Source organism: Protopterus annectens, chromosome 2.part0 (assembly GCF_019279795.1).
Source record: "Protopterus annectens isolate FY-2018-M chromosome 2.part0, PAN1.0, whole genome shotgun sequence".
In the NCBI taxonomy this organism is placed as follows: domain Eukaryota; kingdom Metazoa; phylum Chordata; order Ceratodontiformes; family Protopteridae; genus Protopterus; species Protopterus annectens.
Window position 1 is genome coordinate 1,671,523,725 of NC_056728.1, and position 25,390 is coordinate 1,671,549,114.

The 25,390-nt window shown below is 41.7% G+C and overlaps 1 protein-coding gene across 1 annotated transcript in view; it reads right to left on the reverse strand.

The window, feature by feature from the left end:
* VPS13D (vacuolar protein sorting 13 homolog D) overlaps positions 1-25,390 on the reverse strand; it is a 3,321,573-nt gene that overhangs the window by 287,868 nt on the left and 3,008,315 nt on the right. The window contains exon 59 of the mRNA XM_044060428.1: positions 3,065-3,178. Coding sequence (XP_043916363.1) covers positions 3,065-3,178 — 114 coding nt within the window. The remainder of the gene's footprint in view (positions 1-3,064; positions 3,179-25,390) is intronic.

Below are 25,390 nucleotides of genomic sequence, written 5' to 3' on the forward strand. Positions count from 1 at the left end.
ATTAGCATTCCAACTTTTCCTCTTGAGGACAGATAGACAGTCATTAGCTTACTTGCCAAACAGGTTAGTTTTGGTATAGGAACCATTCAGCAAGGTCTTCTGAGCATCTAAACAGCACCACAGAAGCATACATTCAGGCCTTGGTGTCTGTTATGTCAAAGACCTGGTCACCCCCGATTACTGAAGGAATGGGTCTTTATTTCTGATTCAGGAACACTAGTGATACCATCTTACTTTTTATTTTACTGCTGTCTGTAGCACCTGCAATACACATGCCAAAGCTGCAGAGATCCTTACATTTCACTGATCTATGTGTGTTTAATCCTTAACAAGGAGAGTATCAGTGAGGTGCCGATGTGAATTCTGTATGAATGCCAGATAAACTACCTGCAAAAGTAACCATGGACTGCTGGTCTGTGATATATCCAAAAGAAAGAAGTGTTTGAGATCAATCTGGTAGGGTTTAACACACAGTTGTTTGGGGGCTTTCAAGGCACACCTGACAGTACAACATGCAAAAGGAAGGACAGGTAGAAGACCTTTAGGTTGAGGTTCTGTCAGGTCAGGATACATTGCCACTTCAAAATTTCACCTGTTGACCACAATGTTCAGAAAACACATGAGGAGACCAATCTTCAAGAACAATGCCTCAAAATAGAACTTTCAGCGAAATAGTACTTATCTATTCATGAGTACCCTAAGCAAACAGGAGACTTGATAGCTGATGTCAAACTCTCTCTCTGAACATCACCAGTTCAGGATCCAAAAAAATGAAAGGAATCTTTCTCTGAAGTGAGACTCTCTCCCTCATCACCAGTGGAGAAGGCAGTAACCAAATTCAAGAGTCATTCAAAATGTCCTTCCAAATCCTAGGACTTCTGATCTATAGACAACATTGAGTAAGGAAGCAGTCCCTTGGTCAACTGATAAAACACTGCTGAGAGGTCAATTTAAAACCTGACGCAATCTGGGAAGTAAAGGTTTTCATCTCTACCTTTGCCAACTTTCCCAAATGAGGATACCAGTATTTAGATGGCTTCAATTATTTTTTCACTAAAAATGTGGACAAAGTCCCGAACAATGCCATCAATGAAACCAGAGAGATCAAGTGCAATGATAAACCTCTTCTATCAGGCTACACAAGTTGTTTGTCAGGAAATTCCTCATTAAAATGCACGCTTGGGTTTTAGCTACACACTGATGGACTCGCGTGGAATTTTTTGCATTATGGGAAATCCATCATTGCTAATAAGAAAGAAGGCAACACATATCATGCCCTGCTATGCACAAAGGAACAAAGGATCATTCCTCCAAGAAAGAGCAAATATACTTACTCTAAGGTAAGTCATCAAAAACTACGCAGGCACCATCTTTACATCAATGAAGTTTTGTTTGATCTTCAGTGAAGAATCCCTCTTGGACCATTAAAAAGACAAACAGGACATACCTCATACTCTGGCGTGGTACTTGGGATGCCCTTTTTGTTACCATTCTGATCAGGTGGATCTGGAATGGGGTTGCTTCTTTTAGCAGCAGAAAATATTCTGCTGGGCCACCTCTTTCTGCAAGTACTTGCAAACCATCTTCATATGTTTATATAAAGCATTTTAGTCAAACTTTTGCTAAAAGCCTCTTCTGGCCACCTGTAAGGATCCAAGCATGTAGAATGTTAATTATGCAAGGCAATATTTTCCCAGCAGTGGCATTTATGAAACAGCAGTCCTGATACGACAGAAAACTGACTAATTTAAATGAGGAAATGTAAAAGAACTGAAACAATTTTTGAAGAGTTGACAAAAAAAGCACAGGTGTTCTGTACAGACTATTACTATTCCACTAAGAGATGAAAAGAAATAAAGGAGAACAATCCATATGCTAATGCCTGTGGGCATCCTTCCATCAATGACAAAGCTGCAAACCAGTACAAAGACTGGACTCAATGAAGAAAAAAAGTTTGGAAGCTATCTACAGCAATATATGTTGTTGGGAAGAGCACAAGTGATGCCTTTCCTGATTTCGGAATTTCCCAATTCCAGTACAGAAAAGATCACAGTTTACAATGGGAATTAAACAGCAACATATTTTCATCTGGATGCATGGCACAGTGGGATGAAGTTCTAACTATGATCCAGGAAACACAGATATGATTAGCATCTCCTGCAGGAGCCAGGGAGAGAGAAGAATGAATGAAGAGACATGGCCTGTTCACTTCTGCCAGGGAGGGAGTGTGTGTGTGTGTGTGTGTGTGTGTGTGTGGGGGGGGGTTCACACTTGCCAGCATACTGAATTGTGTGATTTTGCTGGAGGAGATTGGGAAACCACCATTCATGCTGCATGGGAAGGGGTAAGGCTGCTTGAAAGGCACACCCCTTGTGGCGGTGAAAGGATGTCGCCATGGACAGCCCACGGCAAATCTCTTTTTGGTTCCTTTCTGGGTACCTGCAGTTAAGACCAAAAAGAAAACACAAAACAATCCTCAATCCACCCCTAATGGCTACGTGAATGATGACCCATGCCCCAGTAATGGGTAAGAAATGGTTCGACTGACCAAAAGGGAGCTTAAGATTAAAAGGCAGAAGGGGCAAAGAGTGCATAAAAATACACTTGAGTGTACTTTATACATTTACAAAGAAGATTGCAGATTGCTAATATTATGCAGTTCTAGAAATGTGTCTGAACATGAATTTTAATACTCTGATGAAAGCCCAGAACAAGGACATCACAAATTGTGTAGGGAAGGAATGATTTATCATGCATAGCACAGAATATCTGTAAACTGGTAATGCTGTTGATTTTAATTCTACCTGCTCAGTAAAGGAAAAGCACAGAAAAATCTTAAATGCCACTTACAGTGACAGTGAAAAAGACTCAAACAGTACAGCACCATCATTGCAGTTACCTCAAAGAATTTTGTATTGTATTCCTTAATCTCAAAGAAACAAGGTGAATGAATGTTGTGCTTGTTATCAGACTGATAGGAAGGCATTACATAAAAAGTGTCATGATTCTCAAGAAACTAAAATCACTTGACAAGAACAAATCCGAATTAGGAGTGATCATCTACCTCCAGCTCTTGGTCTGTGTCAGGATTCATCATTTTTCTGAGCTCTGACTCTGTAGTTGGAAACTCTTCTTGTCCCGAGGAAAAGTTGTTTTTGCGTTGATTCAAGTCACATATCTGAAAAAAGGCAAAACAGTTATCTTGATGATGAATTACTATTAGATCATTGACAGCAACATAAAATGTGCTTCACATAGTAACAAATGAGAATTGTCTAGGCTTTAAATGGTCCGCAAGAGCTGCCAAAAAATAAAAACAAGATATGAAGAGCAGAAACAGACGTAGGAGGAATAAGTGTATAGAAAGATACATTTCACAAGTTTAATGTTGGCTTGAGTTTGAAAAAAAAAATGAAAGCAAAATTCAAACTCTGATTTTACAAGAGGAGCAGAGACTCCACACAATTCATACACAGGGCTTTGTTTCCATTACACTCCAGTACTTTATCATCTCCTAGGTCACCTCATTAAAAGGGGTACTTCTCATTTCAGTGAACTCATCTGAAAATAATGCTACTTTGTACACAGTGATATGTTCACTGGCAGCATTTGCACCCCTGTATACTATTAGCTTAGCATAACTAAGCAGAAAAATGCACAACTATTTTCAAAGTATCTATTTATCAACCTCCTTTCATATTTAAAAATTAAAAAAAAAAAAATGTTGTCTTACCATAATGTTCCATCTGTGTTGTTGACCTTCATTAAGTTATCACTGATGGGATGTCGGTTCCGTCCTCGAAACCGAACAGGCCTTATATCAAGCTTGCGCCAGCCAAAAACTCTCGAGCTAAGCTTTTACCCATAGTACCCTTCTCACTGTTACCTCAGATCGAGTTTGCCCTTTATCAGTAAAGCAGAGGCAGTTTCTGCACAAGTGCCCTACCACAGCACTTGGACCCAAAGTATCCTCCAGGAGCCTTTGGAGGGGGAAGGAGGGGGGGGGAGGGACGTGATGAATGAATGAAGTTCAACAACACAGATGGAATGTTATGGTAAGACATAACTTCTTTATCTGATGTTGTTAATCTTCATTCCCTTCATCACTGATGGGACAAGAGTCCCCAGCTACCTTGTGTTCCTTGGGTGGCCCTTATGGAAGAATATTCCTGAGCACCATAGAGCCAAAGGACGCTCTTCCCCTGGAGACCAGATCCAGCTTGTAATGAGTAATAAAGGTATGAGGAGAAGCCCATGTTGCTGCTGCACAGATGTCATCCATGGAGGCTCTAGAATGGAAGGCCACAGAAGTTGCCATCGACCTGGTAGAATGAACTTTGATATCATTTTTTGTGGTACAGGTTTTTTCTCATGATGATAAATGTAAAGTATGCAATCTCTAAGCCATTTAGATAAGATCACTTTAGAAACAGCCCATTTTAGGGCCAGAAAAGGAAATGAACAGTTGGTCTGATTTACACATCGTCTAAGTCCTGTCCAGATAAAATCTCAATTGTCTATGTACATCCAATGAATGCAGACAGTATTCCCCCCTTTGTTAGTAAAATTTGGGAAAAATACTGGAAGGTCAATAGTTTGATTAATGGAGAAATCTGAAATGACTTTGGGAAGAAAGGTAGGGTTCATCCAGAGTGATACTCTATCCTTGTGAAAGATAAGACAGGGCCGATTAAGGCACAGAGCGTAGAGCTGTGAAATACATCTAGCTGATGTGATGGCGACCAGAAAAAGGGACTTCCATGATAAGAATTTGATGTCACGTTTCAGTGCAGGCTCAAAGAGGGATTAAGTCAAAGACTGAAGAACTAAAGTGAGGTTCCATGGTTCAATAGGCTGTTCGATTGGAGGTCTGATGTGACAAACTCCTTTTAGAAAGGTTTTGCATAACCGGTGAGTAATCAGGGGAGAGTTTCCAAAACCATTATGAAAGTTTGAAATAGCACCTAGATGTACTCGTATAGTAGAGGATGCAGCTCCATTTTCAAAAAAATGTGATAAACAGTAAAGGACTACAGTAACTGGAACCGAATATGGATCTAGTTTTCTTTTCTTAGACCAAACAGGAATTTTTTCCATTTGTCTAGATAGAGTTTTCTAGTGGATGGTTTGTGTTAGGCCAGAACAATATCACATACTGGAGAGGAAAGGTTATCCTGCCTGGTGATTAGCAGAAGTGGAGAAACCAAGCTGTCAGACTGAGACTGGTCAGGTTCATATGACTCAACCCTTGGGGGAGAAAGATCAGGTATGGAGATGGATCCAGAATCCACGGTCAGCAAAATAGGTGAGGCCAGAGGAAATGGAACCATACTTGTCGAGGTCAATAAGGGGCTATGAGGATGACTTTGCTTTTCAACCAAAGTGGTTTCTTCAAAAATTGAGGAATCAGAGGAATGGGGGGATAGGTGTACAAAAGTCCCGTGGGCTAATCGTACATCAGAGTGTCCCTACAGGGGAATTAGGGCAAAGTAGCTGCTGCATTTGTGATTTGATGTAGAGCAGTATAGGTCGCAGTAAGGCTGGCTCCAGCGGCTAAAAATTTTTGCCGCTGTGCTAGGGTTGAGGGACCACTCGTGAGGCATGAGAATACATCTGCTCAACTTGTCCGCAATCACGTTGGAATCCCCCCGGGATATGCGTTTCTATCAGAAAGTGGTTGGAAGATATCGCCCACTGCCAAATTTTCATGGCCTCTCGACATAGGGTGCAAGACTTTGTTCCTCCTTGTTTGCTGATATACCAGACTACCAACATGTCTGATTGAATTGCGATCTTCCCTGAAGGAAGAACAGATTGGAATGCTTGCAAAGCTAAAAGCACTGCCCTCTGTTCAAGAACACTGATATGCAAGTTGGCCTCTATTGTGGACCATGTACCTTGGACTGTCATACCCTGAAAATGCCACCCCCCCCCCCCATCAGGGAAGCATCCATGGTCACAGTAGCTTTTGGTTAAGAGGGGTGGAAAGGGTGGCTCCAAAGTTCTGTTTCTGGCCTCATCCACCAAAGCAGGTCCTGTTGCAACGATTAGTTATTAGTACCTGAAAACAGAGGGGGTGATGATTTGGGAACCATTGCGATAACAGAAGCCACTGAAGTAGAGGCACTATTGGTATAGCAGTTGCCATGGATCCTAGGGGTTGGAAGGACTTCCCGTGCTGAGGCTTTGTTTTGGCAGAGTATCACCCGGAGTTGAAGTTTCAGTCTTTGTAATCTGTGATGTGGGAGAGATACTAAACAGGAGTGGGTGTCGAAAACTGCTCCTATGAACTCTATGGACTGGGTAGCAGTAAGACTGGATTTCTCCTAATTTATTGTTATTCCCAATAGTCTCGCCAGGGAAAGAGTGTATTTCAAGGCTGTTACCAATTGATGCTTGGTGGGGGCAGTAAGGAGCCAATCGTCCAAATATGGAAACACCCGGAATCCTTGTAGCCTCAAATGAGCTGTGACTACTGCCATGCACTTGGTGAACACTCTGGGGACTATAGAGAGTCCGAACGGCAGAGTGTGAAATTGGTAGTGACTGGCTCATAGCCAGAAGCGAAGTAGTCTCCAGGAGCGTTTGTCCATTTTGATGTGGTAATATGCATCCTGGAGATCCATGCAGCACATCAAATCGCCGTTTCCCAGGAATGGGAGAATGGATTGAAGCATGAACATCCGGAATTCCATTTGGTTGACAGATTTGTTTAAATTGTTGAGATCCAAAATTGGTCTCCACTCCCCTGTCTTTTTTGGCACCAAAAAGAACCTTGAGTAGAATCCGGATCTGCATTGGTCTGGTGGGACTGCTTGGATGACTCTTTTTTGACACAGCTTTTTTATTTCTATAGCTGCTTCTTCTCAATGACTGTGTGGAACATTGAGAAGTCGTGTAGGAGGTTTTGGGTAAACACTGATGGGAATAGTGTAGCTTCTGGTTATAATCTTCTGCACCCAACGGTCAGAAGTTATAAATTGCCAGGCAGCATGGTGCAGAGAGAAACATCCCCTCCTCAGAGGAAAGCAATCGGGCCGCTCTTCAGTAGCGCTGATGGGACTATCCAGAGAAAGAATCTCTGGCTCACTTGTTACTCAGGCCCCCTCTGCCTCAGTAGGGGCGTCTTCCGGAAGAGTTACTCCCTCTGTCCCTGGGGGTTTACTTTCCATGTGCATCACAAAAAGGACCCTGAGACCTTTTGTGCCACAACTTTCCAATTTTCTGGTTGCCAGAAAAGGAGCGCTGCAAAGTGGAGAAGCATACACCTAAGGCAGACAGGGTCTTGCCGTCCTTTTTACACCTGGCTAGAGTGTCCTTCACTTTAGGGCTGAACAGGGAAGAAGCTTCAACTGGAGCGTTCAGGAAGGAAGACTTAAAAGGGTCCGCAAAATCACAAAGGTGCATCCAGGCATGCAGTTGCATCACTATGCCTGAACCCGCAGCTCTGGCTGCCCCTTCGGTTGCATGTGATATTAACCTCATGGATGAGATAGAAATGGATTCCAGGGTAGCGAGCTGCAAGGCAACTTTGTCACTTACCTCGTCAGACACCTGTCCTGAGAGGGTTGCAGAGAGTTCGGAGATTAAGTCTCTTTGGAGCCTCATAAAATGTGCGAAATACTTCAAGGACCATATAGTAAAGGTCGATGAAGCAAAGATTAATTTTCCTAATCTGTCCACTACCTGGGACTCTCTCTTGGGCAGGTGAACAGTCTGACTCTTTTCGGCAAGTTCCTCTGTGGTATACACTTTCTCATGAGCGATAGATCACGACGTGTAAGAAAATGGAAAAAGTACAGAGAAAGACACTAATACACTCAATAAAATTCAAACAACAGTCAAAAAGTCAAAAAAGTTAAACTTAGCTTGAGAGCTGGCTTAAACGCGACTTTATGCCAACACGGCAAATGAGATCTGAGGTAACAGGGAGAAGTGTATTATGGGTTAAAGCTTAACTCGAGAGATTCTGGCTGGCACGAGTTTGATATAAGGCCGGCTCGGTTCTGAGGACAGAACCGACATTACATCAGTGATGAAGGGAATGAAGACTAACAACATCAGATCAAATAATATAACCACCAGGAAACAAAGAAACTATAATCCACCATAAAAAAACAGGAACCAATGCACTACAAAACCGTAAAACTTTTATTCTACACACAGAATCGTTTCACTAAGTGCCTAGCGGAAAGGATCCAGTAACATGTGAGAGATGTTAAAAATAACAAAATCATTAGCCCAGTGGCAGAACATTTCATTAGAGTGCACCTAGGTGACCTTAATGGTTAACAAGCAAAGTACAGTTGTGTACACTTACCATAAATGTAGATGTTTGAGTGTATTCACTGTTACAGTCATTACATTTGGGTAATCCTGCTGGCAGGTTGCCCTCAGCCGGCCTGAATTCCAAACTCTTGGGTCCTGCGTCGGCTGCTGTCGCCCCATTCCCTGATGTCAGGTCGTCAGGGGTATAAAAGAAGCAGCCGATGCCATTTTCTTCAGTTTTTCTTGCCCCAGATGTCAGGTGGCCCCAAAAAGGGTAGACAAACTTTATATATATATTCAGAAATACACCAATATAAATTTTACATTCATCTATAAGCAAATACACCACATAGGTAGTATAAAATAGAGAAGGAAAGATAAGATCCAAAAGAAAAAAGGGGGAAGGCGGGTGGGTAACCTGGACTGCAACAGTGAATACACTCGAACATCTACATTTATGGTAAGTGTACACAACTGTACTATGTTCTTCGTGTTTCACTGTTGCAGTCATTACATTTGGGTAGAGTCCCAAAGCTATGGTTGGGAGGCTGGAACTAGACAGCAGTAGGAGTGGCTATGAGGCCCTGCAGGACTGCAGTGGCAAAGCCTGCCCTGGATTTAGAGTAGTGTGGCAGATGATAATGCTTTGTAAAGGTGTGCACTGAACTCCAAGTAGCCGCCTCTAAAATGTCTCTGGTTGGTACTCCCCTGAGAAAGGCTGCTGAGGTGGCTGCAGCTCTGGTGGAATGAGGCCTAATGCCCTTAGGCACTGGCTTGCCATGGTGTAAGTAGCAGAAATGAATGCAGTGGCCTAACCACTTAGAAACAGTCTGCTTTGAGATAGGCTTTCCTTGTGATCCTGCAGCATATGCCACTAGTAATTGCTCTGTCTTCCTGAAAGCTTTGGTTCTGCTCAAGTAGAATCTAAGCTGTCTGTGCAAGTCCAAAGAATGTAGAATTCTCTCCCCCTTGTTCTGTGGATTTGGGTATAAGGTTGGCAGATGGATGGCTTGGTTAAGAGCCACACTGGACACTACTTTAGGCATAAATGTTGGGTTTGTCCTCAGGGAGACCCTGTCTGGATGAAAAATGATGAAAGGTTCCACAGCCATGAGCGCCTGTAGCTCTGAAACTCGTCTTGCAGAAGTAATTGCTAAGAGCAGAGCTGTTTTCCAAAATAAAAACTTCATATCAGCAGTAGCAGCTGGCTCAAAAGGAGGCAGGGTGAGCTTTTCCAAGACATAGTTGAGGTCCCATGCAGGTACTGGTAGTCTCCTTTGGGGCCTTAAATTTTTGGCTCCTCTGAGGTACTGCCTTAATAAAGGGTGAGAAAAAAGTGGTGGCTCTGTATTGTAATCAGCTGAAATGGCAGAGGCGTGAATTTTAACTGATGAAAAAGATAGGCCTTTGTCCAGCATCTCAGTTAAGTATTGCAAAATCTGAGGAATATTTGGTACCGCTGTATTAGTTCCTTATGCCTGGTTCCAGGCACAGAATCTCTTCCATTTTCCTACATAAGACTTTCTAGTACTAGGCCTTCTGGCTTCTAAAATGACATCCATCACAGCTTTACTGAGAGGTGTGTTTTGTATGACTACATTATCCGCCATGCTGCCAAGTTTAATGTCCTGAAATGGCTGTGCATGATCTGATTGTTTTGCTGGGACAGTAGTCGAGGTATTTGAGATAAGGTCCAAGCTGGGTATAGAGATAAGTTTCTTAGTATTGGGTACCAGTACTGGCGTGGCCAGTCTGGGGCAATCAGTATCATCTTTGGCTTCTCCTGTCTGACCTTTAGGAGCACCTTAGGGAGGAGAGGCAGTGGAGGAAAGGCATATACTGATAGGTTTTTCCAGCTGAAAGATAGGGCGTCCACTTCCCATGCTTGTCTGTGATAAGTCCTTGTGCAGAATCTGTTTAGTTGGTAACTGAGAGGGGAGGCAAATAGATCTAAGTCCGGGCATCCCCATTTCCTTGTTATCATGCTGAAGACTTTGGATCCAGTTTCCACTCATGGGGATCCATGAGGTTTCTGCTTAATTCGTCTGCCAGAGTATTTTCCTTTCCTGGCAGGAATTGTGCCTGCAGATAAGTCAAAGCTGTGCCCCACAAGGTCATAGCTAGTCTGCAAAGGGGGTAAGAATGTGTGCTTCCCTGTTTGTTTATATACCACATGACCGTGGTGTTGTCTGTCTTTATCAGTAGTTGTCCCGGATGAATTAGGTCCTTGAAGGCTGTCAGGGCATTTTGAACAGCTAGCATCTCTTTTTGATTGATATGTAGATGCATTTGGTTTGAGGACCATGTGCCCTGAACGCATCCTTCCTGCCATGTGGGCTCCCCAGGCATAGTCTGATGCATCCGTTGTTAGTGTCTGCCTGGCTGGAGGTAATGTGAATGGCTGTCCCTTGTTCTGGTGACAAGCCTTTGCCCACCATCGAAACTCCTGTTGCAGGCAGGGAATGAGAGTAATGACTGTTTCCAGGCTGTGGCAATGTTGAGTCCAAACACTTTTTAGGTACCATTGAAGTTTCCTCCTACGCAGTCTTGCATATGGAATTGGATGCAGGATGCCATGAAGCCCAAAACCTGTGGAATTTTTATTGCAGATAACTGGGCCTTTGTTGCCAACATTTTGAAATAGATAGTCAGTTGCCTTTGTTCGTCTGGCGTGAGATAAGCCATCTGGACAGTTGTATTTAAGCTTGCACCCAGGAATATTATTTCTTGTGAGGGTACTAATTTTGATTTCTTTTTGTTGACTGTGTACTCTAGGCATGTTAGAAGTCTTTTCACAAATGTCAGATGTTGAAGAAGAATGTCCTTGTTCTCTGCCTGAATGAGACAGTCGTCCAAGTAAGGTTATGTTTGTATTCCTGTTTGTCTGCAGAATGCAATTACTGGTGCCAGGCACTTTGTAAAGACCCTGGCACCGTGCAGCAAGAAAGACTGAAGAAAATGGCGTTGGCTGCTTCTTTTATACCCCTGACGACAGCAGCCGACGCAGGACCCAAGACTTTGGAATTCAGGCCGGCTGAGGGCAACCTGCCAGCAGGATTACCCAAATGTAATGACTGCAACAGTGAAACACGAATAACATCAATTTTAGAGCAAATTATGTCTAATTTTCTGTGTGAAGATAGTATAAAGTATTTCTTGAGAAATAAAGAATCAATTTTTATATTAAAATACAATACACTCCAACCAAAAGGTATGAACAAGGAGTGTAATTGGAAAAGTTTCCTATAAAGGGTTTTTACAAAATAGTTCTTTTAGATTTTTTTATTTAATTAACTGATTGTATTATTGTATAATTGATTCATTAATTTGATGATTAAGTTGTTCTGTATAAAAGGAGTTTATTTTAGCAGTGATGTTACACTGTAAAGGCTATTTGTTAGCCGAGGCGCTAAGAGAAAAGATTCTGTGTGTAGAATAAAAATGTTATGGTTTTACTGTGTATCGGTTCCTGTTTTTCGTGGTGGATTATAACATCAGATCAAATGTTTAAAAATACTTTGGTCAACACAGGAAATTTCAGGTATCCATCCTGCTTTCAATATAAAATAACTATCTGTTGTTTTCCAGAACTTGTATAGCCTACATATGGTTTCTGGACAGTTAGATGACTTTAGATTAACTGAAAGTCATGTCAAATGAAGCAAAAGATTTTAACATGGCTTTCAAAAACACTGAATACATTTTGGTGGGGTTAAAAGCTTCACAAGGCTTACTAAAATAACTCCATGATTACCCAACTTCCTGGCATTGAGTGACGGTGCCCTGACTGCAACCCAGATGACCAGAGTTAAAGTAGCAGCTTGGACATTGCATGAGTGACTTTTCGGCTTGCTCATCCTGGGGGGTGGAGTTCGGGGTTACTTCCACAAAGCTGCGTGCGGATTCTTCCTGGTGAAGACTGGTGAACATTTCCTGGCTGCGAGACTACAGTTCCATCTTGTAGTGAGAGGCATAGAAGCTTGAGTGGGTGTGTCATTCAGCATGATGATGTGCTGATGTCACATGCATACACTACCCCATTCTGGGATTCCCATCCACCTTCATATCTAACAATCCCTGCCCTCATAACTGCACATGTGATGCCTCACCTTCTGACTCTCAGACTGATGGAGCGGTGGTGATTCCAAAAAGGAAGAGTACAAGAGGACCACTTTTCCTGGAGAGGAAGGGGTTACTTGTCAGAAGACTTAGAGCAGGATTTGGCTGGCTCCTCCTCAAACGGAAGAACTGTGTCTACTGTTTTAGGGAGGGTGGTCAGCAGCAGGACAGAGATGACAGCAAAGCAAAAATACCTGAACAATTGCTGCATCTCCAAACTCTACATTTCAAGACAAGGGCAGTGCTACAATGATATGATCACAGCAATCTCATTCTATAAATACACTACTCAGGCAGTTGTGTATTACCACATAAACGGCTTTTGCGCACCTGTCTAACAGCTTCTATACACTTGTGCTGTTTTTGCCAACAAATTACTTCTCTGCAAACTTCCACTGACTGTGTCAGTTTTGCACTTCTCAAGATGAATGTAGTTAACATGTTTATTTAGAGTCCAAGTTATCTTCCACAGCAAGAACATAACTAAATGGGAGCACCTTGTCAAGCACATAGTAGCAACATCTCAAAAGAAATGTAAGTGTCATACTGCTACTGTTCTCTGTCTTTCCAAAAAACTGTTGTAAGGTTCTCAAAGCCACTCTACTAAGTAACTTGCAAGCTTATGAAATCAGTCTTGGTAATCACTATTTTTCTCTCAAATTATAAGGGCATAAAATAATATAGACAGTTACTAGGCATGTAGTCCAGCAGGCCATTAAGAAGACTAGCCCAAATTCTCAGTTGCCCTAAAGCATCGTTTGGTTAAGTGACTTACTCAAGGTCACACAGCAAGCAAATGAATGATAAAAGAATCAAACCTTATACCACAAGATGTAGCACGTTAACATCTTATAGCCTTAATCCTCTATGCCAACTGTTTTAAAAACATTATGTCAAGTAGGCAGAATATGCCATCTTTACTGCTCAGCCAGTAAGTAACAAATAGGAGTTTTATCATATCAGATTATTTACAAGAGAACCTTACTTAATAGGTTCTAAGACTGGATATATCCTTTGACACTAACCAGCATTCAGTATCTTTTCCCAGAAGTTTTTTGGGCTTAGTGATGGACAGAAGCCTATGATGATGCATGTGATGATGTCACACATTGTCCACATATGCAATATTGGCCGGCTAAGATTTAGCTGTATTCAACTGGACGTATAAGAGAATTTAAGTACCTTTTTATCTGCACTTTTTTCAAATAATACAGTATTTAAATTGATTTAATTGTGTTGCATGAATATTAACTGAACTGGAAGTTTTGACTCTGTTCTTCATTTAGTGCTGGCTTGAATTTTATTGTTTGTTAGTAATTGCAGGTGTGGGGGTAGCCACATTCTTTGATTTCCTGTCACTGCCTATTTAAGTGGTACAGTTTGAAATATTTTCTGCTTAAAAACCTCAGCTTTGGCCAGCTAAGATCTAGCTGTATTCAACTGGACGTATAAGAGAATTTAAGTACCTTTTTATCCGCACTTTTTTCAAATAATACAGTATTTAAATGATGTAATTGTGTTGCATGAATATTAACTGAAATGGAAGTTTTGACTCTGTTCTTCAGTTAGTGCTGGCTTGAATTTTATTGTTTGTTAGTAACTGCAGGTGTGGGGGTAGCCACATTCTTTGATTTCCTGTCACTGCTTATTTAAGTGGTACAGTTTGAAATATTTTCTGCTTAAAAACCTCAGCTTTGGCCGGCTAAGATCTAGCTGTATTCAACTGGACGTATAAGAGAATTTAAGTACCTTTTTATCTGCACTTTTTTCAAATAATACAGTATTTAAATTGATTTATTTGTGTTGCATGAATATTAACTGAACTGGAAGTTTTGACTCTGTTCTTCAGTTAGTGCTGGCTTGAATTTTATTGTTTGTTAGTAACTGCAGGTGTGGGGGTAGCCAAATTCTTTGATTTCCTGTCACTGCGTATTTAAGTGGTACAGTTTGAAATATTTTCTGCTTAAAAACCTCAGCTTTTGCCAGCTAAGGTCTAGCTGTATTCAACTGGACGTATAAGAGAATTTAAGTACCTTTTTATCTGCACTTTTTTCAAATAATACAGTATTTAAATTGATTTAATTGTGTTGCATGAATATTAACTGAACTGGAAGTTTTGACTCTGTTCTTCAGTTAGTGCTGGCTTGAATTTTATTGTTTGTTAGTAACTGCAGGTGTGGGGTAGCCACATTCTTTGATTTCCTGTCACTGCCTATTTAAGTGGTACAGTTTGAAATATTTTCTGCTTAAAAACCTCAGCTTTGGCCGGCTAAGATATAGCTGTATTCAACTGGACATATACGAGAATTTAAGTACCTTTTTATCTGCACTTTTTTCAAATAATACAGTATTTAAATTGATTTAATTGTGTTGCATGAATATTAACTGAACTGGAAGTTTTGACTCTGTTCTTCAGTTAGTGCTGGCTTGAATTTTATTGTTTGTTAGTAATTGCAGGTGTGGGGGTAGCCACATTCTTTGATTTCCTGTCACTGCCTATTTAAGTGGTACAGTTTGAAATATTTTCTGCTTAAAAACCTCAGCTTTGGCCGGCTAAGATCTAGCTGTATTCAACTGGACGTATAAGAGAATTTAAGTACCTTTTTATCTGCACTTTTTTCAAATAATACAGTATTTAAATTGATTTAATTGTGTGTTGAATTATAACTGAAACTGGTTTGACTCTGTTTTTTCAGTTTTAGTGCTGGCTTTTTTTATTGTTTGTTAGTAACTGCAGGTGTGGGGGTAGCCACATTCTTTGATTTCCTGTCACTGCTATTTTAAGTGGTACAGTTTGAAACAAATAATACAGTATTTAAAATTGATTAATTGTGTTGCATGAATATTAACTGAACTGGAAGTTTTGACTCTGTTCTTCAGTTAGTGGCATGAATATTAACTGAACTGGAAGTTTTGACTCTGTTCTTCAGTTAGTGCTGGCTTGAATTTTATTGTTTGTTAGTAATTGCAGGTGTGGGGGTAGCTACATTCTTTGATTTCCTGTCACTGCCTATTTAAGTGGTACAGTTTGAAATATTTTCTGCTTAAAAACCACAGCTTTGGCCGGCTAAGATCTGGCTGTATTCAACTGGATGTATAAGAGAATTTAAGTACCTTTTTATCTGCACTTTTTTCAAATAATACAGTATTTAAATTGATTTAATTGTGTTGCATGAATATTAACTGAACTGGAAGCTTTGACTGTTCTTCAGTTAGTGCTGGCTTGAATTTTATTGTTTGTTAGTAATTGCAGGTGTGGGGGTATAGCCATATTCTTTGATTTCCTGTTACTGCCTATTTAAGTGGTACAGTTTGAAATATTTCCTGCTTAAAAACCTCAGCTTTGGCCGGCTAAGATCTAGCTGTATTCAAACTGGACGTATAAGAGAATTTAAGTACCTTTTTATCTGCACTTTTTTCAAATAATACAGTATTTAAATTGATTTAATTGTGTTGCATGAATATTAACTGAACTGGAAGTTTTGACTCTGTTCTTCAGGTAGTGCTGGCTTGAATTTTATTGTTTGTTAGTAATTGCAGGTGTGGGGGTAGCCACATTCTTTGATTTCCTGTCACTGCCTATTTAAGTGGTACAGTTTGAAATATTTTCTGCTTAAAAACCTCAGCTTTGGCCAGCTAAGATCTAGCTGTATTCAACTGGACGTATAAGAGAATTTAAGTACCTTTTTATCTGCACTTTTTTCAGTTAGTTTGCCCATCCACCCTCCCTGTTTCTGTGTTAATCTTAGTGGCTTTGAAACTGCCCGCCCCTCTTGTAAATTTGTGTTTGGATACTCCTTCTGGGCCCATCTCATTTGCTCACTCAACTGAGTGCAGTGAAATCATATTCTGACTTCAGGCACTTCTACTGTGTACAAAGAGAGCATCTGGGAAAGAGAACAAAAAAAAAACATTGTAAGCTTGTTTCCTGCCTTTCCTGTTAAGTGGTCTAGACTGTTTGTAGGCTTCTGAGCCCCCAAGCCCTTCTGTGTTAGAGGGAAACCTTCTAGCTTAGTTTTGTTTCTAATAACTAGCCAGTTTTCTAGTTTCAGCACTCAAATCTGTTTCTTTGAGCTCAGCACTTATTCAGAACTCATTGTAAGCACTAAATAAGCTGCAAATTACTACAGCACTCAACTTTCCTCACTTGTCTAGAGGAAAGCAGTTTTTAGTACTTAATAAATAAGCACCAATCCAGGCATATCTAAGGGTCAGCTCCCAGTGATTTCTCCTGTCTACCTGATGAATCTTGGCATCTTGGGGCAATGCAGCAATTGCCTCTTGTACACAGAAAACCCTCTCCTCCTACCACCCAACACTACAACCTGTGAGAGATGCACTTATATAGCCAAACTGGAAGCAAAGCTCTCTTCACCCAAGACTGGACTAGACAGTCAAGAGGAGAAGGTAAACACTTGCACCACACCACACTCATCACATAGTCCCCCACCTACACCACCAAAACACACACATAGAAACACAAAACACACACCTATATTCGTGGAGGCTCTCAATAAAAACCTGCCCAAGCATCTGGGACATCCAAAGCATAAACGCAAGCAAACTCTACCCCCCAACACAACCCAAATGACACACAGCCCACACACTCAGAGTGCCACTCAACCACAGCCCATAAGGCATAACAACGTACCCAACACTCTAGTCATAGGTGACTCTATAGTCAGGCACACTGATGTTCCACTCACTAGACTAAACAAGGAGAAAGTTACTGTCAGCTGCCTGTCAGGTGCCAGGATCCACCACATAACGCATGCATTCAGGTCATTCCACAATAAGTACAAATATGACACTGTCATTGTCCATGCTGGTGCGAATGACCCGAGACGTACCTCCCCGGACTACATGAAAAGAGACATGGAGGAGCTCTCCGATCTTGTATCCAAGGCAGGTATGACCCTAACCCTGAGTAGCATCCTGCCATCACCCAGAATGATACCAAAGTACAAGGACAAAATGATTGACTTCAACAATTGGCTAAGCTTCTGGTGTCATTCTAAGGGGATCCAGTATTTGTCTGCCTGGGACGACATGATCGACAAACCACGATGCATTGCCAGAGATGGCCTGCACCTGTCGCCCTTAGGATTCCGGATACTGGCTAAGGCTCTTGCCACCCCTATAGTGCCTTTTTTAGGCAAGGTTCAAATGACAAATTCACTACCGTAACAGGTACAAGCAAGCAAAATCTGAGGGTAATGCTACTCAATGCTAGAAGTCTAAACCTCAAAATGCACTCACTCGAGGCACTTCTTAAAATGGAGAACATCGACATCTATGTGCAGTGACAGAGACCTGGTTCAAAGCGTCAGAGAGCACCCCTGCATTACCAGCTATAATTCATACCACACATTTCGGCCACCTAACCCAGAAGGAAGCACTAAAGGTGGAGGCGTGTCCATATTCATTAAGGATATCCACACTTCCAGGCTAGTTGCACAGCATAATGCATCCGAGATTATCCAAGTGCAACTAACTCTGGGCAAGACCGCAATCCAAATTGTAGCTTGCTACAGACCCCCCACCATGCCCCAGGATTCCCACTCCTCTTTTCTTGATACACTGGAAAGTGTTAGGGTACAACCCAACACCCTAATAATGGGCAATTTCAACTACCCCACCATTAACTGGGAAAACTACTCATGTACCAACTCTTTTGCTCAACGTTTTCTAGAATTCATAAATTCCAATGCCTTGGATCAACTTATTCACACCCCCACCCTCGGCAGCAATATCCTAGACCTGGTCATTACCAACATGGGAAACCTGTGTTCCACACCAAAGGTCAATTCCTTGTTGGTCAGATCCGACTAAAAGCTAATCAGCCTAGACATCCACATCCCACCCCCACCCCCAATTAGGGAAACCATCATAAAAAACTTCTCCAAAGCCAACTTCACACTTCTTAAGACAGAAGTGGCAAACTTCATGACACCCATGCAGACGGACAACAGAGGTATGACTGCTGAATCCTACACAAATGCACTTTATAAGCACTTACATGAGTGCATGGATCATGCTATCCCTATTAAACCCAAGATGTCATCCTCCAAAAAAAGGAAGCCAATCTGGTGGTCCTCTGCCATAAGCAAACTCTACAACAGAAGAAAGAAACTGTTGCAAAAAAGAGTAAAATCCCATGACTGGAGGAACTCCCTGGTCAACCTCAGTAAGAAGCTGAGATCCCTCATAAAATCCTCCAAAGCTAGTTACGAAAACAAAATTGCCACTGACTCTAAAGACAACCACAAAGCATTCTATAGCTATGTCAAGAATCTCAATGGGAACACTCAGATCTGCTCTGAGTTGCAGCATAATGGCACTAAATATACATAACCAACTGATATTGCCAACATCCTAGCAGATAGGTTCAGTGCTAACTTTACCCCCCTCTCACCCCCTAGAGGGCCCATCTCTATACCAGAAGAATGCAAAGTTCCTATAATCATGGCTGCACAGGTAAAAAACACACTCTCCAAAGCCAAGAACACAGCATCCATGGGACCTGACAATATCCCTGGCTGCATTCTATACAAACTACAGAATAAACTGGCACCTTACCTAAGTACCATGTTTAATCATAGCCTCACCTCAGGCTTTGTACCCACTGAATGGCACACCACGACGATTATCCCACTCCACAAAGGGGGAGCCACGATGGACCCTGGGAACTACCGCTCCATTAGCCTGACGGGCCTGGTCTGCAAGTCCATGGAACGTATCATCGTGGAACTCATAAACAAAGACATTGGTAATCTCCAAACTCTGGACCCTACCCAGTTCAAATTTGTAAAAGGCAGATCATGTCTCCTAAACCGGATTGACTTCTTTGAAGCAGTCACCAAAGCCATAGATGAGGGTAAAATGGTTCACACAGCTTATCTAGATCTCGCCAAGGCTTTCGACACCATCCCCCACTCTGGAATTATAGATAAGATCACTAAACTAGGTATAAATCCCTATGTCACAAGATGGGTTGCCAACTGGCTCATGGACAGAACCCGCACTGTGAAAGTAGGTACCACAAAATGTGGGAACTGCAACCAATGCCATTTAATTATTAAAAGTCCATCTGTAACCTTGGAATATATTAATAATACCACTGTGTGGTTCCTCAAGGGGAATTGTAGGACCCCACATGTGGTACATATGGCTAAGTGTAGTAACTGTCCATGTTTCTATGTAGGAAAGACGGACAGATGTCTTCATAATAGAATTTATGAGCACTGTTACAAAATTAAAAAACAGGATACGAAAAATGCTTTATGGGGGCATCTTGACGGGAACAGTAAATGTAGTACATTCAATTTTGGTATACTTGAATGTGTGAAAGTGAATCCAAGAGGGGGGAGTGTTAAATATTTATTAGGGGAAAAAGAGACTAGATGGCAGATCAGATTAAATGCTTCTGTCTATCCAGGGTTGAATGACACCATTTCCATAAAGCCAATATTGGAAAATAATAGTTAAAAGGACATTAGAAGGAAAATATCAAAAAACATAACAAAATAAAAAAAGGGGTCATTAGAATTATTTTTAAATTTTCAATTCGTTACTAATTTTAAAGTAATATCTTATCATAATGTGGAATGTGTTCCTATGAAATATTAGATAAGCTATTATATTACATTAGTATGACATCAGTTGATACAGAGAGCACTGGCACTTTAAATTGTCTTATATTATTTGATTGATTAATTGAATTGATAAATGATTGAAAGAAGCTTGTATAAAAACATGAGGGATTTTATCATTAGTTGTTCTGATGAAGTCTACAAGTTAGATGAAAGCGCTTAACCTACTGTGTTTTAAAGTTGTTGTACATTTTATTCATTAAAGTATCGGACTGGATTTTATGGTGTACAGTGATTCCATTCTTCAGGTCCACGAGCAATATTTTGTTGGCTTTATCTAGTGGAGTGTTCGGGACTATTTTTGTTCTTTTCGCACTGTGAAAGTAGCGGATTCCAAATCCGACTTCAGACCAGTAACAAGTGGAGTACCACAGGGTTCAGTCCTGGGTCCTCTCCTGTTTGGTATCTACTTCTCTGAAGTACAGGCTAACACAGAAGGTCTTTGGCTAACAAAGTTTGCAGATGACTGCAAACTAGGAGCCATAATCGAAACACCTAACAATGTGGACAAACTACAAAAGGGCCTCACTGAGACAGATACCTGGTGTCAAAGCCATGGCCTGAAGCTCAATGCCAAAAAGTGTATTGTCATCCTCTTTGGTAAAATCTCTGTACCCATGAACTACCACATAGCTGGTAGTCTACTTAATGCCGAAAATGTGATACGAGACCTTGGGACACAGGTGGACAGTAGTCTCTCCTTTGATAATCACATCGCCACAGTGGTCAGGAAATCCTTCTACGTGGCTCATCTCTTCACAAAAGGATTCTCATCCAGAAAGAAAGAGGTCATTGTTCCCCTCTACTCATCACTCATTAGACCTATTATAGAGTACAACGTCCCTTTTAGTATGTACCTCACAAGACATCTACAACAACTGGAAAGACCACAGAAATACCTCACAAAGAGGATTACTGGCTTCAAACAGATGCCCTACACAGACAGTCTCAAAAAACTACAGCTTTACTCCATCGCATATCGCCTACTCAGGGGCGATCTCTGCCTAACATACAAAGCTATGTCAAACCCAGAGCTGTTGGACATGCTCCACTTAAAGAAATCCCAATCCCTCCGAGCTACACGCTCTAGGGACCTAAACCTTGTCACCACAATAAACAGAACATGCTGGAGGGATAGATTCCTGTCCCAGAGACTTCCCATACTCTGGAACAGACTACCTATCGATGTCAAACAGAGCTCCTCATTAGCACTCTTCAAGAAAAATCTTGATCATTGGATGGGAAACGGGAAATTCACCCCAGGGATCACTTCTGTGGCTCTACTCGACAGGGGCACATGAAAATAATTTTCTTGGGTGGCGAAAGCCAGGGTACATTTTTTGGCTAGGCTTATATAAGCCCTAGGGCCAATAGTCTAGTACCTACCTATGAACCTATATGCAAAATATTGAATCCTGAAACCACCAGTCCAAATCCTCGCTACTAGTGAGCATCTTCTTCAAATCAAGAACAATGAAGATTTGACCCTTCTCCACTGCTAAACAAGTACATACTTGTCCAATTTACATGCAAGTCCACAAGTTAGATGAACATGTCATTCATGCACAAGGGATAGAGGAAGGATATTCCTTATCTACCAAGGTCCTCTTTGTAGATCAGCTGATATCATAAGACTATATCTGTTGTACCTAACATCGAGTCCCTCCTCAGTGGGCTTTATGAACAGGTTGAATTCCAAAAAGTAAAAGCACCAGGATGGAATGGAGCTAATAAATTACACCAAGACCAGCATGGAGAATGAATGCTGGACAACACCAACAAGACCTGACCCTTTGACCACAATCAAGAAAGACTGTCTAAGAAAGGAGCACCATAGGCTCACAGAGCCACAGCAATCACACCTGACAGAGGCATACCTGGCAAGCAATGAAGGCAGAAACTCATAGGAGGTACAGGCTAGTCCACAGACTAGGCCAGCTGGCAAAATTTCCGAATACACAATGAACCCAATTCCCTCCCACTATCAGGAACAAAGAGAAAAGTCAACCACAAGCATAAGTGGGAAAGGAGATGAATAACTAGTTTATTCAACCAAAGCAAGCAATCTAGTCTAATGAACTCCAAACTAACAAATTCAAGGGAGGACACCCCCACTGAAGACTGCATTGCTCTCAGTGGAAGGCAACATCACTTCCTCGCATTTCTAATCCCAGTGAAGAAATGGGGAAAGGGCATACACAAACATGTCATTCCCCCTCCACAGTGAAGAGGAAGAAAATAACAGGAAGGTCTCGGGGAGGGTGGGAAGAAAGAATCATCTACCAGCAGGCCTCAGATGGGGCACCCAAAGGTGGCAAAGCCACCAAGAAGGGAATTTACCCTTGGATGAACTCTAATACCACAGACCAAAGAAGTCTATCTTAGAAAGAGAAAGACACACTTGTGAAGTAAGATGTTCCAGACTCTGAAGGGAAGCACTCTGTGAAAAGGTAGAAGTAGCCCTCCAACAAAGGGTTGTCTAATTATCTCCCTATGAAATGCGGAGACTTACAATGCCAAGCCCTGAGATAACAAAATTAATGACTGAAAAAAAAAAACAGGGAAACCACAAATGTTAGACATCTCTTTTCTCCTTTAAACTTACCCTTTTTTTTTTTTTTTGCAGGAGGACAAGCTGCCTGCACCCCCAAGCTTACATACATCAACTTCAGGACCACTGTACTGCAGACAAAAGGGAATATTCTAAGAAATGTCAATCTCGAACTTAGTATATTTAACTCCACGTTGGGTCATTCCATCTCAGCCTTCCAAGACTCTCACTAATTCATTCCAGCACTTCAAATGATTACCTGTCTAAACAGCAGGAGCTAAGTCCCCATTCTTTAACAACGAGAAGGTAATAACAGAACAAGACCTAGCTCATAAGTGGAAATAAAATTCAGCAAACACATCCAGGAGCAACTAGTTGTCCATGACAAACTAAATAAGGACATACAAGATAACCATTTTGATCCCATGCAGAAATACTGTCCCTCTTTAACATGATGAGATGGTAACACAGCAGCTCTCACCCAATCCTGGGCACATCCAATAAGATGGCATGACTTGAAAGACAAAAGACATTTGTCAGAAAAAGTACAGTTTTGTACCTACCATAAATGTAGATGTTCGAGTGTATACCCTGCTGCAGTCATCACACTTGGGTTATCCTGCCGTTAGGCGGTCTCACAGTCGGCCCGAATTCCAAAGTCTTGGTCCGGCGTCAGTTGCTGTCACTTCTTCCCTGACGTCAGTGCGCCAGGGGGTATATAAGAGGCATCCGACACCATTTTCTTCAGTTTTTCTTGCCCCAGATGTCAGGTGCCCCTAATAGGTAGGCAAAATATATATATACATATATATATATATATATATATATATATATATATATATATATATATATATATAGATATAGCTATATAAAAAGAAAACAAAACCCTTAGGCACAAGCAAATACGCCACAGAGGTAGTATAGGATAGAGTGGTAGAGATAAGTTCAGGTAGTTCAGAGGGGATGGAGGGAGGGTAACCTGGACTGCAGCAGGGTATACACTTCAACATCTACTTTTATGGTAGGTACAAAACTGTACTATGTTCGTGTTACCCTGCTGCAGTCATCACACTTGGGTAGAATCCCAAAGCTAAGGATGGGTGGTGGAGTCAAACAGGGTTAGAGGAGGCTAGAAGGCCCTGCAAAACTGCAGTGGCGAAGCCAGCTCTAGTCTTAGTGTAAAGTGTAAAGTGGTAAGTGGTAATGTTTGGTGAAGGTGTGTAGTGAACTCCAAGTTGCAGCTTCCAGAATATCCTTGGTTGGCACCCCCCTGAGGTAGGCTGTAGATGTAGCTGCTGCCCTGGTAGAGTGGGGCCTTATGCTAGCAGGAACTGGTTTTCCATGGTGGGTGTAGCAAAAACGTATGCAATGTCCTATCCATTTGGAAATGGTCTGTTTTGAGATAGCCTTTCCTTGTGATGCTGTAGCATAGGATACAAAAAGCTAGTCAGATTTTCTGAAAACCTTAGTTTTATCCAAGTAGTAACGCAGCTGCCTGTGAATGTCCAAGGAATGTAGGAGTCTTTCTCCTTTGTTCTGTGGGTTTGGAAAGAAGGTGGGTAAATGGATGGTTTGATTTAGAGCCACACTGGATACCACCTTAGGCATAAAGAAGGGGTTAGTTTGTAGAGAAACTCTGTCTTGATGAAAAATGAGGAAAGGCTCTACTGCCATTAGTGCCTGAAGCTCTGAAACTCTTCTCGCTGAAGTAATTGCTAGCAGCAGGGCAGTCTTCCATGATATAAACTTTAAGTCAGCTGAGAAAGCTGGCTCAAAAGGAGGTAGCGTAACTTTTTCCAGAACAAAGTTAAGGTCCCAAGTAGGTGTTGAGGCTCTCCTGGGGGGCCTAATGTTTTTGGCCCCTCTGAGAAACTGCCTTAGGAGTGGATGTGAAAATAAGGGAGGATCCATGTTGTAGTGAGCTGAAATAGCTGAGGCGTGGATTTTAATAGATGAAAAAGAAAGCCCTTTGTGTAACATCTCAGTTAAATATTGCAGAATCTGAGGTATGTCAGGCTGAAGGGTATTTTGGCCTTTAGCTTGGTTCCAGGCGCAAAACCTTTTCCATTTGTCTGAGTAGGCTTTCCTGGTGCTGGGCCTCCTGGCCTCCAGAATAACATCCATAACAGCTTGTGAGAGAGGAGCTGGCTGGCTGCTTAGGTGATTTGCCATGCAGCCAAGTTTAAGGTTTTGAGCTGGCTGTGTAGAATCTGATTGTCTTGCTGTGTGAGCAGATGGGTAATTTGTGGAAGAATCCATGGTGGGCCCTGGGCCATATTCCTTAATAGTGGGTACCAGTGCTGGCGTGGCCAGTCTGGGGCAATGAGTATCATTCGGGGTCTCTCCATCCTGAGTTTCAGCAGCACCTTTGTGAGAAGGGGTAATGGAGGAAAGGCATATACTGTCAGCATTTTCCAACTGAATGAGAGTGCGTCCACATTCCAAGCTTGACAGTGAAAAGTCCTTGTGCAAAATTTTGTTAGTTGATAGTTTTGGGGGCTGGCAAACAGGTCTATGTCTGGGAGCCCATATTTTTGAGTTATCATTGCAAATACTTGTGGATCCAGTTTCTATTCGTGGGGATCCATGATGTTTCTGCTTAGGTCGTCTGCCAATGTGTTCTTTTTTCCTGGCAGGAACTGAGCTTGTAATTGATCTTGGTAAGCCAGTGCTGTGTTCCACAAGGTCATTGCTTGCCTGCATATAGGGTAGGAGTGTGTACCCCCTTGCTTGTTTATGTACCACATTACTGTGGTGTTGTCTGTCCTTATGATAAGCTGTCCTGGATGTAAGAGGTCCT